The sequence below is a fragment of the Cololabis saira genome, chromosome 9 (assembly GCF_033807715.1).
Source record: "Cololabis saira isolate AMF1-May2022 chromosome 9, fColSai1.1, whole genome shotgun sequence".
Classification (NCBI taxonomy): domain Eukaryota; kingdom Metazoa; phylum Chordata; class Actinopteri; order Beloniformes; family Belonidae; genus Cololabis; species Cololabis saira.
In genome coordinates, this window is record NC_084595.1 from 25,835,082 (window position 1) to 25,850,543 (window position 15,462).

At 37.9% G+C, this 15,462-nt stretch overlaps 1 protein-coding gene across 3 annotated transcripts in view; it reads left to right on the forward strand.

Annotated features, from left to right (window-relative positions):
* The first annotated feature begins 1,016 nt into the window (after positions 1-1,016).
* Positions 1,017-15,462, forward strand: part of arb2a (ARB2 cotranscriptional regulator A) — a 194,338-nt gene continuing 179,892 nt past the window's right edge. The window contains exons 1-4 of one of the 3 annotated variants that reach the window (XM_061728967.1): positions 1,017-1,084; positions 3,838-3,978; positions 4,602-4,703; positions 10,555-10,655. In XM_061728967.1, coding sequence (XP_061584951.1) covers positions 3,873-3,978; positions 4,602-4,703; positions 10,555-10,655 — 309 coding nt within the window. In that variant the 5' untranslated portion in view covers positions 1,017-1,084; positions 3,838-3,872. Of the gene's footprint in view, positions 1,085-1,304; positions 1,323-3,837; positions 3,979-4,601; positions 4,704-10,554; positions 10,656-15,462 lie in introns of those variants that run through there. The other 2 variants (XM_061728968.1, XM_061728969.1) reach the window with 2 other exon arrangements.

Here is a 15,462-nt window from a genome sequence, read left to right on the forward strand (position 1 = left end):
TATATACGTGTCACTTAGCAACCAAACACCGCTGCATTGCATTGTGGGAAGTTTCTGCTCGGCTAGTGTCCATCAATCCCATAGATATATAAAAGGCCTCTATGATCAATCCACACTAAAAAAATTATCCGGAATGAGTATGGATAGTACGACGGAGTATTAAGGCCAAACTAAGACAAAAAAAATATAGGAAATTACGAGAATAAAGTCATAATGTTGCGAGAATAAAGTCGTAATAGAATAAAGTCGTAATATTATGAGAATAATGTCGTAATATTATGAGAATAAAGTCATAATATTACGAGAATAATGTCGTAATATTACGAGAATAAAGTCGTAACATTACGAGAATAAAGTCGTAACATTACAAGAATAAAGTCGTAACATTACGAGAATAAAGTCGTAATTTATGAGAATAAAGTCGTAATTTATGAGACCTCTAACAGGAAGAGCAGTCTTCTCCCTGTGTTAAAATGAGGAATATTGAGCATCTTGTGAAGTTATATTTATATATTTATAATATATTTAATATTACGACTTTATTCTCGTAATGTTACGACTTTATTCTCAAAACATTACTTTATTCTCAAAATATTACGACTTTATTCTGGTAATATTGTGTCTTTATTATCGTAATTTTACGACTTTATTCTCATATTATTATGACTTTATTCTCGTAATTTCCATTTTTTTTTTTTTTTAGTTTGGCCCTAATACTCCGTCGTAGGATAGAGCACACGAGATAGATACGATAGATAGATAGAGTACGTTCTAATGTTTCGGACACACTAAAAAATCTCACATACTCATTTTGCATACTCATTAGGGTGGAAGTATGTGATTTCGGACGCTGCTAATGACTTTACCAGCCCCACTTTCTGATGAAACGATTAAAATAATTTTCACCCCGGCCACGGCGTTGTAATGTGCAGCGATTGTTACTGTCCCTTTAAATATCACTTCCAGTCCGTTGCCCCGGTAACCCGGAAGCCTCCTGCGCTCCACGCTGCTGTGCCCAGAGTCCTTCCTGTTTACAGAAATTTCAAGGAAGCAGCAGCAACAGGGCAGTCGCTAAACACAGATGGTGCGTGAGTCCAACAACAAAGTCTGCATGCATCTGCTGTAAACAGCTGCTTCTGCTCAAAAGCGTTTGTTTTCGGCTGGTTAAAACGAATGTCTTAATAAACACGAGTGTCCTGCTGTACCTGCTCTCAGTGGCTCCATGCAGAGCGACTGCACTTTGCCCAGTTAGTTAAAAGGACGACTACATGCGTTTACACTCGTAACGATTATTCTGGAGGGAGTAACGAAACAGTCTTGAGGTGGTTCACGGCGGGGAAGTGATTATATCCCTGTTGTTTTCATTTTGTTTGTTTATTTTTTTGTGTTATGTGTAAATTATTTAGCTGCCTTTGGATAATTAACTCAGTTGTTGCTTGTCAGATACCATACAGTGGCGTCAATTCAGTCGAAGCTAAGGTATGGCAAGGTTACGAGTCACATTAACTAGAGTATCAATCAACACGTCCAGCAAATATTCATCACAGAAGTCTGCTATGTACAGTAGTTTATCTGTGTGGTTAAGAAAATTTGAATTTTTTTCAAATGCAGTCTCGCTCACTGCAAAAACTCAAAATCTTACACGGAATATTTGTTTTATTTCTAGTTAAAATGTCTCATTTTTAGTCAAAAAATCTCATTACACTTAAAACAAGATTTATCACCAGAAAAATAACTTGTTATTTGACCATTTTCACTTGACATAAGTAGAAAATAAGTAGAAAAATCTGCCAATGGGACAAGATTTATCTTCTCATTACAAGCAAAACAATCTTGTTCCACTGGCAGATTTTTCCACTTATTTTAAGTGAAAATCTACTTGAAACAGGTGAAAATGGTTGTTTTTTGAGTCTTGTCTTAAATGTAATGAGATTTTTTTTAACAAAAAATTATTTTAACATTAAAACATTTTAACTAGAAACCTAAGACAAATATTCTTGTTAAGATTTTGAGTTTTTGAAGTGTATAATAACTAGTGAAATCGATCATGTTGTTCTGATTTGCATTTGCAGTTATTCTATATGTATTAAGTCATAGAATAATCAATACAAATGGACACAGAGTAATTCCATAAATGTATTTAAAAAAAACAAACATTTACATTTCCCCCTGAAGCCAAAGTGTGGCGGCTGCCATACCTTGCCATACCCAATTGACGCCCCTGATACCATACCAGGTTTTTGAACCCATGTTGAACACGTGCAACATGGATTACTAGCTTTTTATTGCGTGTGTTTGTGTGTGTGGGCGTGTGTGTGTATGTTATGAAACGGGGTCTGAGTAGCACAGCCCCTTTAGTCCATGGGCCAGACCAGATATACCAGCACCACTCAAGGTGACCAAACTTACTTATGATTTTTTTTGAGTGGCAGCGTTATCATAGTTATCAGCTCATGAAGTTACCCAGCCCTTTCAACCGCGGTTGAATTGGTTTGATATTGGATATTGGATATTATGAATTCAACACCCATAAAACTTGTGATACATACCACTGATTGTTTTCATTAAACCTCATTAAATCAGCCCATAATATGATTTTATAATAATTACTCTCTTGTGATATATAGTCTAGATGACCATGAACACATCACAAGCAATATGACCAAAATCAGTGGTATGTATCACAAGTTTTATGGGTGTTGAATTCATTAAACCACATTAAATCAGCCCATACATATGATTTTTAAATCAGCCCATATATATGATTTTTTAATAATTACTGTTTTGTGATATATAGTCTAGATGACCATGAACACATCACAAGTGGTTTGACCAAAATCAGTGGTATGTATCACAATTTTTATGGGTGTTGAATTCATAATATCCAATATAAAAACAAATTCAACCGCGGTGCCCTTTCAGGTTAATTGATGATTCTACATTGGGTGTATTATACATTTCCTGAATCCTTATGGTCCTGTGAGTATTCACGTTTTTGTATTTTATTTATTTTTTTGTATTTTGTGTTCTAATGTTGTTTATAAAACTAAGATGGTTCCTTATCTCATTGTTATGTCCTTTATGGCCTGTATTTGCATGATAAAGACCAGTTTGTGACATTAGCCTAGTGGCTGTTATAGTTTCATAGGAGCCTAATGATGCTCTTCTAGTTTAAGGCTCACAATGACCGGTAAAAACAATATAGTAGGGGTATATTATACATTTCCTGAATCCTTATTTTCCTGTGAGTATTCCAGTTTTTGTATTTTGTGTCTCTGTTGTTCCTAGTTGACACAGAGCTAAAAGATAGTATATAATTTAGGCGAAAATTGTGTAAAAATGTGTGTTGTTTATAGTTTAAAGAGCTGCAGTGACCTCTATGTTGGTCAGAAAGATTCACATCTTAGCTTGAATGAATGCTTAAAAGTTCCCCTTTAAAATGATACCAAAGACAATATTGTGACACATTGACAGATACTGTATCTTGTACATGAGTCTAAACCAGGATATGCACCAGCATCTAAAATGTCATTTTCTGAAGGGGGTGGGTAACTTCATGAGCTGATAACCATGATACAGCTGCCACTCAGGAAGGGTTAGCATACCAAAATATCATCTATAGACATGGATCTTTTCAAAAATCATAAGTAAGTTTGGTCACCTTGAGTGGTACTGACCAGTGAAATTTTGGGCTCTGCACACAAATGCCATTCAGTATGGATATATTCAGTATACGATTCTGTATAATTTACAACCATGCTCATATATGCTTTAAGGGCACATTCATGTTATTGTTTTTGTTTGTACTTTTATAATTTGTAAAACCTGATGTCAAAGGATTCGCCTCAGTGATCTGCAGGAGGAGAGGACCCATGCTCTGTCATCTCTGTGCTACCACACCAGCCCTCTACATACTGTGGATGATCATGGCTCAAGTTTCTGGTCAGGAGGACAGAGAGAAAACTACTGCACTCAAAGGTGAATTAAATAACATTGCAGACTGTAATGTTATAACACATATTTCTAAAATAGACCCCCAAAAGTCTCAGTCACACTACAGGATGCACTTTTGGAGAATACGCGTGCATTCCTTCATTCACTTGGCCTGTTTGCTAAAACTGCATAAAGCCCATTTTACTCTAAATGAGACACAACTCTGGTCTTTGAACAGAAAACTGCATACCCTCTGATCTATAGATCATAACATGAGTGAGAAAGGAAAAGTCATACCAAGTCTCACCATAACCCTCCTTTATATATGAATATTTACAAATTCTGTTGCTTTTTCTACTTAAGTGATGGATGTTTTAGATAAATGCTATAAGAAATGTTGGCCTGGATGTTAATTGATGTTATTCCACTCTGGTGAAGCCAGGAGCTTTTAGTTAAAAGAAGTAATGTGTGGTTTGATGGTACCTTCGTTTTGTTTCATTTATTGTGGGACATTTACGGTAATGTAAAAGTAGGTGTCTTTGAATGTCTGTGAGGTTGAATGAAATGACTTCAAAATCTACATGTGAATTTTAATTTCTTAGAAAATGCTTATGACAATGGCTTCTGACGGTAACTTTCTCACATGTTTTATTTGTCTATGTCTGCAGATTTGCTGTCAAGAATAGACTTAGATGAACTAATGAAGAAAGATGAACCTCCTTTCACATTCCCCAAAACATTGGAAGAGTTTGAATACGCCTTTAATGAACGTAAGTAAGATAAGATAAATCGTTATTGTCTCCCTTAGGAGAAATTTGTCTTGGACACGAGAGGCACAGGCGACAATCACACTCCAACAAACATAGAAACACAACCCCGAAGTCTTTACCCACACATACAATCAAACCTCACTATAGTTAACCCACATCAGTTCCCACTCCCAGTTCCCAAAAAAAGAGTAGAAGAAAAAATTATTGCACAGAGCCCGACTGAACTTATCGCACAGATGTCCACATCTGTCGCTCCCGGCTTAAGACCCCGTCCACACGTAGCCGGGTATTTTTAAAAACGAATATTTCCCTCCTCCGTTTATAAAAAAATTTGCATCCACACGTAACCGAAGATCTGCGTTTTCGACCACTTCATAAGCATTCTAACCTGTAGATCATCTGCACCTCCGCGGCTCCGCGTCTCTGCGGGCTCTGCTGAGCCGCGGGCCCTACACCTAGGGTGCGCGTCGCCGCGTACCCTACGGTGTAGGGTACGGCGGAGCCTCTGTGTCGGTGTAACGCAGTAAGTGGTGGTCAAGAGCAGAGACCATTTATTTAATAAATAGCTTGGAGAACAGATGCTGGATCATCTGTAGTAAACAAAAGTCGCACGTCAGAGCAGATTTGTTGTTGTTTTGGCGCATAATGTGACGTTCGAAAACGCAAATCTCCGGTTATGTGTGTCCACACGCATCTACATAAACAGAGTTTTCAAAAATCTTCACTTTGCCCGGAGTTTTTTTAAACCTTCGTTTATTTGCGTTTTCGTGTGGATGACAGGTCAAAACGGAGGAAAATATCTCCGGTTTAGCAGATATCCGCAGATATCCGGCTACGTGTGGACGGGTCTAACTCTCCGACGCCGCTGTGAGCGTATGGCTGGAGGAGGAGGAGGTTTGGAGGAGGAGCGGAGCAATGATTGACAGGAAAGGGGGAAAAGGAAGCATTTTTCACGGCGCAAAAAAACACTCATAAAAAGCCAGGAATGGAGTTCTGGAGTGAAGTTTTTCTTGTTACACTCTTTTAGACACATTTGAGGGATGTTGGCCAAGACTTTTAATAGTGTTAAAAGCATGTTAAAAATGATGTCACAATACCTTTAAGAAAAAGTCAGGACACTGTAAAATGTAAAAAAAAAAAAAGAAGTAATTTGAAAAACCTGTAAACACATATTCTTCATAATGGAACGTAAAAAACACAAGTGTTTAAACTGGAAAAAAATATAAGAAGAAATTATAAAAGGTCATTTAAAATTTGATCGCAGCAACATGTATTTTAAAAAGTTATAAATAGGATGATATTTATTAGGGATGTCACGATCAGGTTTTTTTGGCCCAATCCGATTCCGAGTCATTTGATTTTGAGTATCTGCCGACACCGAGTGCAACAGTGTCATAAAGTAAGGCAGTAATGTGCTTTTTAGACCGTACTCTTACTTATTACTGGTTTTTTCTGGCTTAAAGAATAAAATGTTTGTGTTTGAATTGACCTACAATGTTCCTCGTGGTAGCCAGAGTGTCCATCATACTGCGTTGATAAAGCAAGCCCTCGTGTACGCAAAGTCGGCAAGAATGCGCCCATGTAGCCTGTGGCGTTTTTCTGAACGCTCAGCTTAGGAAGACGACACAGACGCCAGCTTCGTTCGGTTTTCAATCACCGTTGTAACTTAACTTTTATTTATTTAGCTCCGCTGTAACACCGCTGTGCACATGCGGAGGTCACCACAAACAAACAACTTTGACTTCAACTCACTTTACGTGACACAGCCCACACTCCACACCCCCACCCCACCCATAGCTTTTTTCATATTAGTAGCGTTGTCACGCTAAATTACGTGGACCTATTGCTTGCTGGTTGGTTAACATTTTTTCCATCATCTGTTTGATGCGCTGATCAAAATAGTGTAAATTATGGTACAACACAGGCTTTGCTTATCTGGTGTTCATCGATATTCAAAATTGGAATATTGATTTATTTAAATTTTTTTAATTTTCAAATAAATCATGTTTCAGATGGGTTTCAGACTTTATTGTATACATGGGCATAAATAGTATTGTTCATTTCATATTATGTACATAATATGAAAAAGATGCAAATACTAGTGATGCACAGAATGTTCGGTAACCAAAATTGTTCGGCCGAAAATAGCAAAAAAACACTTTCGGTGTGAAAGAAACGTTTACATAGGGGTATCATTTTAGGATTACTGCAGGTCCAGAGGTAATTTTAGTCTATTACAGTCCATTTAGTTCATTACATAAGATGCTATTCTTTTAATGCCAGTTGACAATTGACCTAATTGGTTGCAAGATGTTCCTTTTAAGTGCTTACTTTTTATTAGTGTTCATTCTAGCAGTTTCGACCAAAACCTTTTGGAGAAATGTTGCCACCTCACGATACGATACACATCACGATACTTAAGTCACGATACGATATTGCAGCATTCAAATTTTGCGATATATTGCAATGTTATACATAGTTCGCTGAAAACTGTAAAATGCATTATGCATCTTAAAATCCGAGTTGCACATACATCAGATTATAGTGATAATTCATAGGACGAACTGAGTCAAAACAATGTAATTCAAATTATCCATGGCGTTTTATTGTAACTATACAAGCTAAATTTACAAAATGTATTTGCATGTTTTTCATATTATGTACATAATATGAAATTAACAATATTATTTATGCCCATGCATACAATAAAGTCTGAAACCCATCTGAAACATGATTTATTATTTGAAAATTAAAAAATAAAAATAAATCAATATTCCAATTTTGAATATCGATATCGAATTGGCCAGCAAAGTATCGCGATATATTATCATATCGATATTTTTGCCCATCCCTAATTAAATTTCATAATTAGTTGATGTGTTGTCATGAAATGGTACAATATCTCACTTTCAGCATTTTCTATTATTTCTAACATTTTACACAGCATCCCAGCTCAAAATCAGACTGCAGTCCGTATTATTGTTTCTCAGTTATCTGGAGCTTAATGGAGGCTGGTCATAGCAGCAGTCAGACTCAGGGGTTGTCCCCCTAATTGTGACAGCTCTTTGTCCCTAGCTGTCTTTTATGACAAAGTCGCATCAGTGGCCAGGTGTAAACCTCTCACCACTTGTATGGAGTCAGGAGCAAAGATCTTACTTAGAATACCTTTATGTTGGTTTTTTGCCATCCGGGACAGTCAAATCCCTCATTGTATACACGGATTTAGGTAACAAAGACAGCAACAAATATACCTTAATCCCGATTTGTGTGGGTTCCAATGATCCAAAAATCTGTGATGGTTTCTCTTGGCTAGCTTTGATGAGCCCAGGTGGAGAGGAAGAGGAAGAGTTAGGAAAGCAGTTGTACTGGGGATTTTGGCACTTAGTATTCCCCTGTAGCCTCTTCCTCTGTCTCTCTTATCCCCTCTGTTCTCTGTCACTGTCTGGCTGGCTGAGTGGGAGACATGTTGTGTACTCTACGGCCCGTCAGTAACCTACCCAGCCTTGCCCTCTGCCTGACGGAGCATTTGCATAACCTCACTGTGCCTAAGAACAGACACGGAGACTCAGGCAACAGCCAGCCACTCTACAGCACCCTCAGGTCCCAGTTCAGTCTTCCATGGACGCAAGAACACATTCAGGCTCTCCATCGTCTTCCTCCTTGTGCTTTTGTCTTTCTTCCTCCCCTTTCTCCTTTCCCCCTATCTCTCTCTTTTAACCCCTTTCCCATGCAAAATATCTAACTAACTCGCAGCTTACACACCCAGAAAGGCACATATTCACTCCCTTACCAATCTATATGTCTTGTCAGTTTCTTCTCAGTCCTGTTTTTGAAGGATAGCATTTTCATTAAAGCTACCGGGGCCCTCCGGCAATGTCTCTAGTATGTCTTCTAATACTCACTCTGGCTTGAAGGCATTTCTGTAGTTACACCCTGCTACCTTAGCCTGAGACAGGTGGAACAAAAATGTTAATTTGACCATGTAATGATGTGAATACAGAAGAGGCTGTGTACAATGGTTTGCAGGTATCTTAATCACTGAAGATGATGGCTTCATCTCGTCAGCCCTCCGGTTTTCCATTACTGGAAATCCAAGGTTATGTACACCTAATTAAGCGGCCAAATTGAGAACAGAATGCTAATTATGACAGAAAAAGAGGAGAAAAGTTGAGAAAATGTTATTCCTTTGAGAGGATGCATTTGGGGAGATGGTGGAGCACATCCCTCCTCAGCCTGCAAACACACACACACACACACACACACACACACACACACACACACACACACACACACACACATTCTTTTTCTCTCCCCTCGCCCTAGCGTACACACACACACACACACCTTTCATTTTGTTATAGCTCTTCTTTCTCCCCTCTTAGGCTCTAGTGTTTAGATACTTACCCCTGCATGAATGCATAATTTATTTTCTTTAAGGTACTTGGTGTAAGCACACTGCTTTCATGCATACTGCTTTAAGTTCTTACTCATACCCTGCTCATCCTCTCAGGCAAAAATGTGTTTTTAAATGCAACATGATACAAAACCTAGACTCAGGATTACATGTTGTCTAACAACTAACAGCAAAGCAAATGCTGTAATACACAGTGAACGAGAAATGTAAGATTTATCACATTGATAGAGGCCTGAAATGGTAGCAATTTAGAAGGAAATGAGGAAAAAAATTCTAACGTATTCTTTTATCTTGTATAGATATATTTATTTATATCTTAGATGGGTTTTCCTCGAATTGTGCAATAATTGAGAAGGTATGAGAGCCCCCAGGCTATTTAGGTTAAGTATGTGTACTTTCTTGTGGGTTAGGTCTTACAAATTTTGCAGTCATAAAGGTCAAAATTAAATTTAACACTGTTTAGAGTTTTATTGTGTTGTAGTGTCAACTGCAGGATGGATGGGCTCATTGCTAAGGTAGTGGCTCCACAGCTACAGAAGGGTAATTGTTTAAAAAGCGGTACCATTTCTGAACGGCATTTTCCAGTGTTATGACTGTTTCAAATGAGATAAAACCTGAACGTGAATTTGGTTTCCCAGAGTTACAATAAATCACTTAAACATTGCTCTAACGACCTTTTGTGGTGGATATTACTAGATACATGCGTACTTCAGCAAAGTAAAACTTACTGTATACCTACACCTGGTCATGCTGGTTGAAACTGCTCATTTGTGTGTGTGTGTGTGTGTTTGTGTGTGTGTGTGTGCGTGTGCGTGTGCGCGTGCGTGCATGCGTGCGTGTGTGTTGGGGTGTGTGTAAATTGTGCTAGTTAAGATAACTGGCTGATGTCCAGGGAGTATCCTCTAAGGGTATACTAAGAACACTTGTTGTCGTGGCCAATACATGAATGCATGCCAGTCCACTTTTCTCCTGTCATGCTCACTACACACACACACATAACATGTCTAAAACCTTTCCCAACACCAGCTTTTAATTTTTTCTTTTGGAGATTTCTGGTGGATAAGGCAGAGACAGCACTGTGGCTTGTTGCCATGATTAAAGAGAAAGGGGAGAAGCTTTAAGACACATGAAGAGACAAAGAGGGAAAGAGCATTATTACAAAACCAGCTGTCCAACTTTGCCTTGCCAGACTACCCAGACGGCTGTTGGAGTTGTGACTGGAAGGATGTTGGTTCATCCACGTGTCCCGAACCTGCCAGATTGGGGAAGGAATTAAAAGAAGAAGAAAAAAAAACACTGAAAAATTCAAAATGAGCACAAAGAAAGAAAAACAATTCAACCTGAAGTTTTCTCAATTTGGCAGGCAGATGAACATGTGTCACAGCTACACTTACGGGTGTGTGTTTTCATTACAGATAGTTTTTCTGTCTCCCACAGATGGCCAGCTGAGACATATAAAAACAGGTGAACCCTTTGTATTCAATGCCAGAGAGGATCTCCACCGCTGGAATCAAAAACGCTATGAAGCACTCGGAGAGGTAACTCACTGCTCTTCCATGACGATGTTCATACATGCACTGTGTTTTGAAGCTTGCTCTGTATTTCAGCCTTTTGTCCACATTTAAATACAATTTATAGTAACTGAAAACAAATATTTTGAAAAACTTGAGTATTTAACTCTTCTTTCATGTAGAACTTTAGAAACATTGACAAACACACCTTTGTGTCCTGTCTGTCTGAAAAATACAACCTGTAGGTATTTTTCCCAGATTTTTTATTTTTGTTTTTATACCAACACACATCTGGAATGTGTCATTAATTTGTCAAGAAGGGCATTAGTGTAGACAGAGATTTTGTTTTTTTAAATACCACCGCAGTACTTGGTTAGATGAAGAATTGTTTTAAGAAAGACATGACAATGTTGACTCAATCCAAGATGAATTGTTTCTATATACCACATATACCTCATCTGTTATCAGCAGCTTAAGCCTGAGTATCTGACACTATTATCCATATGCCTGACTTTAAACACAAGTTCACAAACTGTAACAGATCTTACTCCAAAATCTTTGAGCTGTTTTTGAAAACAACTTCTTGGCAGGATGTTTAAACAGCAAAAGGAGGAGTTCAGTTGACGTAAGATGTTCTCTAGGTCTTTGCTGGTAATGCGATGAAACTGTCATGGTGTTTAAACTGGTTTTCAGTGGACACCATACATATCCTGAACCTGCTGTTGATGTAATAACTGTCTGTCTAATATGTTTGTCAATAATATACATGATTAATGTTAAACCTGCATGGTGTCATCCGTAACCATGACGACAACATGATAAGATGAGGCTTCTTCCAACTCAACTGTGGTCTGTAAACCCTCACCTCTAATTCAATCTTATCTGTTGTAGGATTTTGTACATATCCCTCCATAGCGTATTCAAGTCCCATTTGAGTATTACTTGGCGAAGCTGGCCCTTTTATGTCCAACATTTTTCTAAAACATTTTGGGACAAGATTTCCACACATGCACATCTAAATCAAGCTATTGGCAACAATCTAGCTAAGGATTAAACTGGAGTTTCCAAGAAATCCAAGTATACATGCACGAGAAGACAATCGATTATTGAGTGAGATGTGTTTGATTCCGCGATGCTAGGTGATGACACACGCACTTTTGCGTTGGTGTTCTTGCGGTTCGTTCTGCTTCTTCCGTTCGTCGTCTTCTTCTCCTACAGTGTTGATATTCTGGCTTTCGCGGTGTCGTCACTTCTGGAAGGGGGAGTCCTGGGGCAGTCACTAGCTCGGCTAAGCGTGGGTTGTGTATACATGCCAGAATAATTCAAATTAGGACCGCATTATCTGGCACTAATAGCTCGATCTCAAGAGCTTCGGTTTGGTTTGACTACAGACCAGCTAAGGTGTATACATAGCTTTAAAAAATTCAATATCGGTCGGATTAAGGCAACAATTCGACTATCTGTTAGTGCATGTACCGGTAAATGTTCTGACTAGTGCTGTCAAGCGACGCGTGTGCGTGCGTGTGCATCATATGAGAGCGAAAGGAGGTTGGAGAGTTGATGTGAGCTTGTCATTTTAACAAAACCAATCAAAATCGGTGGGGGACGGGCCGTTACCTTTCCAGAACTGCTCAATAAGCACTCTGCTGTTGTTCTCACTTTGTGTGGTCCTTTGAACTAATGGTTTGTTTTCAAAAAATTCAAGGAAGTGGAAGATCAGAAGATCACACATGATTTAAAATAATTATTTTTAATTTATTTATTTAATTTAGTTTTTTTTCTCTTAAACCACAACTTTACAATCCTTTTAAAAATAATTGCGTTCATTTCACTAAACTGCCTGTTCGTTACCAAATTGTTTCCATTACACTTTTGCGTGAAAGACAATCGAATCACTGAATTTATGATAGCGGTAGCGCTGGAGGGAGATCTGAGTTTCCTTGAACAATGTTTTTTGAATAAACATTTTTTTGTTTGTTTTTGGTTTTAATCTTTTCATGCAAGACTTCTCTTCAAAAAATGGCAGCCGATGATCTTTTGAATGATTATTAAGATGTAAAGCCCACATGTAATGCATAATGATTAAGTAGTGTTACTGGACAACTACATCATAATAATGAGGACAAAAATAGCCGGAAACTACATTTTAATTACTTTACATTGACCGAGCCTTTCCATTAAACTTTTGCAAAAATTTGGATTACTGAATCACCTGAAAAACCATCTCCTGAAGGGTAAAGAGATTTATTCAATACTTGGGAGTTTTTTCGAATTAGAGCTGTTTCCACTACAGGATTTGTTTTTAAATATTTCAATATAAAATCTAGGGGTAATGGAAACGTGACTTGAGACCATGAACTTTGCTCCTTTTAGTTTGCAGGAATTGTAAGTCAACTTATTCAGACTAGCAGCAAAATGAGATTCTTGTACAAACCTTTTTGTACACATACAAAAGTTGAAGTTAAAATTGCATTGGTTTGTCTGTACAGACCATTTCCACACTATCACTTACGTGGAGCATTTTTGAGTCTTGTGGTGCCTTAAAACTATTTATTCTGAAGTTCCTGTGCTGACATTAACTGCCATTTTGCTGTGAATACAGTCCTTTTTCACTCTAAACTGCTTCAATTCATGTTGTTTTGGTCCCTTACGAAACTTTATGCTCCCTACCATCTAATAGACCAACTTGATTTAATAACAGAATATTCCGTTAACAGTTGCAGATACATGTAATACAGGTGTGAATGTGACTTCAGATCAAATTTTGTATTCTTTAGTCCGACTACTTTTTATTGGAGTGTTCCCTTTAAAGTGCTCCACTTCATAAATGCTGCAGGTTAAATCTTGCAGGCGTTTTTTTCGTGAAGTTCCTTGATGCTTTTTCCGTGTTTGTACAACTTTCTCATTGTACAGAATACTCAGACACACACCATCTTACAATTCAGCGCTAATTCACTCCCACTGTTCCACTACATTCATTATGGATTAAGATAATGAGACAAATGTTCCTTTGTAATCAGCTTTTTTTTATTTGCATCCCCTACTATATTGTTTTTAATTCTTTTGTGCATACTTTGAAGTTCAAAGCAAAATGATAGACTCATTTGTGGGATTACCTGGATGCTTTTATTATTTCTAATACAGGTTGCTCCTTTGAGAGTCAGCCCTTTGTGAAGGCTTTTTCCCATCTTTCCTTTTGCCTGCTCATGCATCTGCCAGCATCTAAAGAGACTCAGTAAAAAACATTTAGTACCATGACAGCAGAGACCCTGAATGAAAACACAAACATTTAAATGAATTGGATTTTAAGAAATACAAACATTTTGAAGAAACACATCATAATCAAGGTAAATGTATGCTGATTTTATTAATCCTGTGATTTTAAAAATTACCAGAAGCATCTCCTTCAGCGACAGTAAGTAAAGTGAGCTCTGTTGACATGGCTTTTTGTAGTCATGGGAAATAGTTGTTCTATAGAGTAATAACTGGTGAGAAGGAAGGAGGAGTATCTGAATAACCAATATGATCTTTCTCTTGTTTTATGGTCAAAGACGATTCAGGAAAATGAATACCTCCTACACAGCTTTGCAAGTTGAAAAGTTTTAGCTTATAAGAAATGTGCTCCATAATAAATAGACACATCATGCAAAATGTATGCAATTGGTTTTAAAAGTAGCCTTTGCTGTTTAGTTAGCCCATTTTATGTGAAAGTTTAAAGACGTGAGTTACCCATGCATATCTGTATTACTGCAACTATGTATAGCTGATACAGACAGATCCTCTGCTTGGGTACTTCATTGTTTGTATGTCTGGTCTTTCCTCACATCATTACCCTTCCTTTCTGGATGGCAGGTAGGATGAGACAGTGTAGAATTGTCTAGTCTGTTATGGGCTAACACCACTCTTCAGCATACCTTAATGTCCTCTTTCAACCTGCCAGCTGAGACAGTCTAAGAAATAGCTTCATTCAGGCCATGAGCTGTGTGCGATGGCACAAGGACGTGGGTGCATGTGTTTGCCCCTGGCAGTGTGAATAGAATAGCATCATTATTGCCTCCCAGTAATATTCCTTTTCTCCCTCCCTTCATACAAACCTTTGTCCATCTCTCCCTCTTCCTCTTTTTTTTTCTTTCAATGTCTCTCCATTCTGACCGTTTCTTATTTTGTGCGGAGAACTGTGTACGTTGATGTGTGTAGGCCTGTTTGTGTCTGTTTATGTATGTGAGAGGGCTGGGGGATGGCACTTTCATTGTCAGACACATCATAGCACCAGATGTCCAATTTGCACTTCAGCCTCGTTTGAATGGAGGGACGGATAGAAAGAGGGAGATGGAAGATGTTGGTGTGATGGCCTCCAAGCAAAAGAAAAAGATGGGAACAACATTTAGACTCAGCATGAACAGTGAATAGTATTTCATCTTCAACACATAGTTCTGAAGTTCAACAATACAGTATATGTTATGTATGATGTGGAGAGATTTGCAGGTGGTATTTATTTTATTTCTGAAAAGTCCAGTTTCTTTGGGGTCCATCTCGTATAATTCTGTACATACAAGTGAGTGGCAATGTATCCTTACTTTGCAGTTTGACACCTGTGAAAAAACTGTTGACATTTAAATGCAAAATAGTTTGTAGACATGTTTATATTAATGTTGAAAAAAAATCAATTTACGTATTAGGATTGATTTATCCATGAGAAGTGGGAATTCAATCACTTATTGAATGTCGTTACTGATTGGGTAAAAGGTAATATAAAAAGATGGTCAGTAGAAACAAAAATGAATTCTCTGAATTGAACATAGGATATGAGGAGAGGAATGGTTGGCTTTGCATG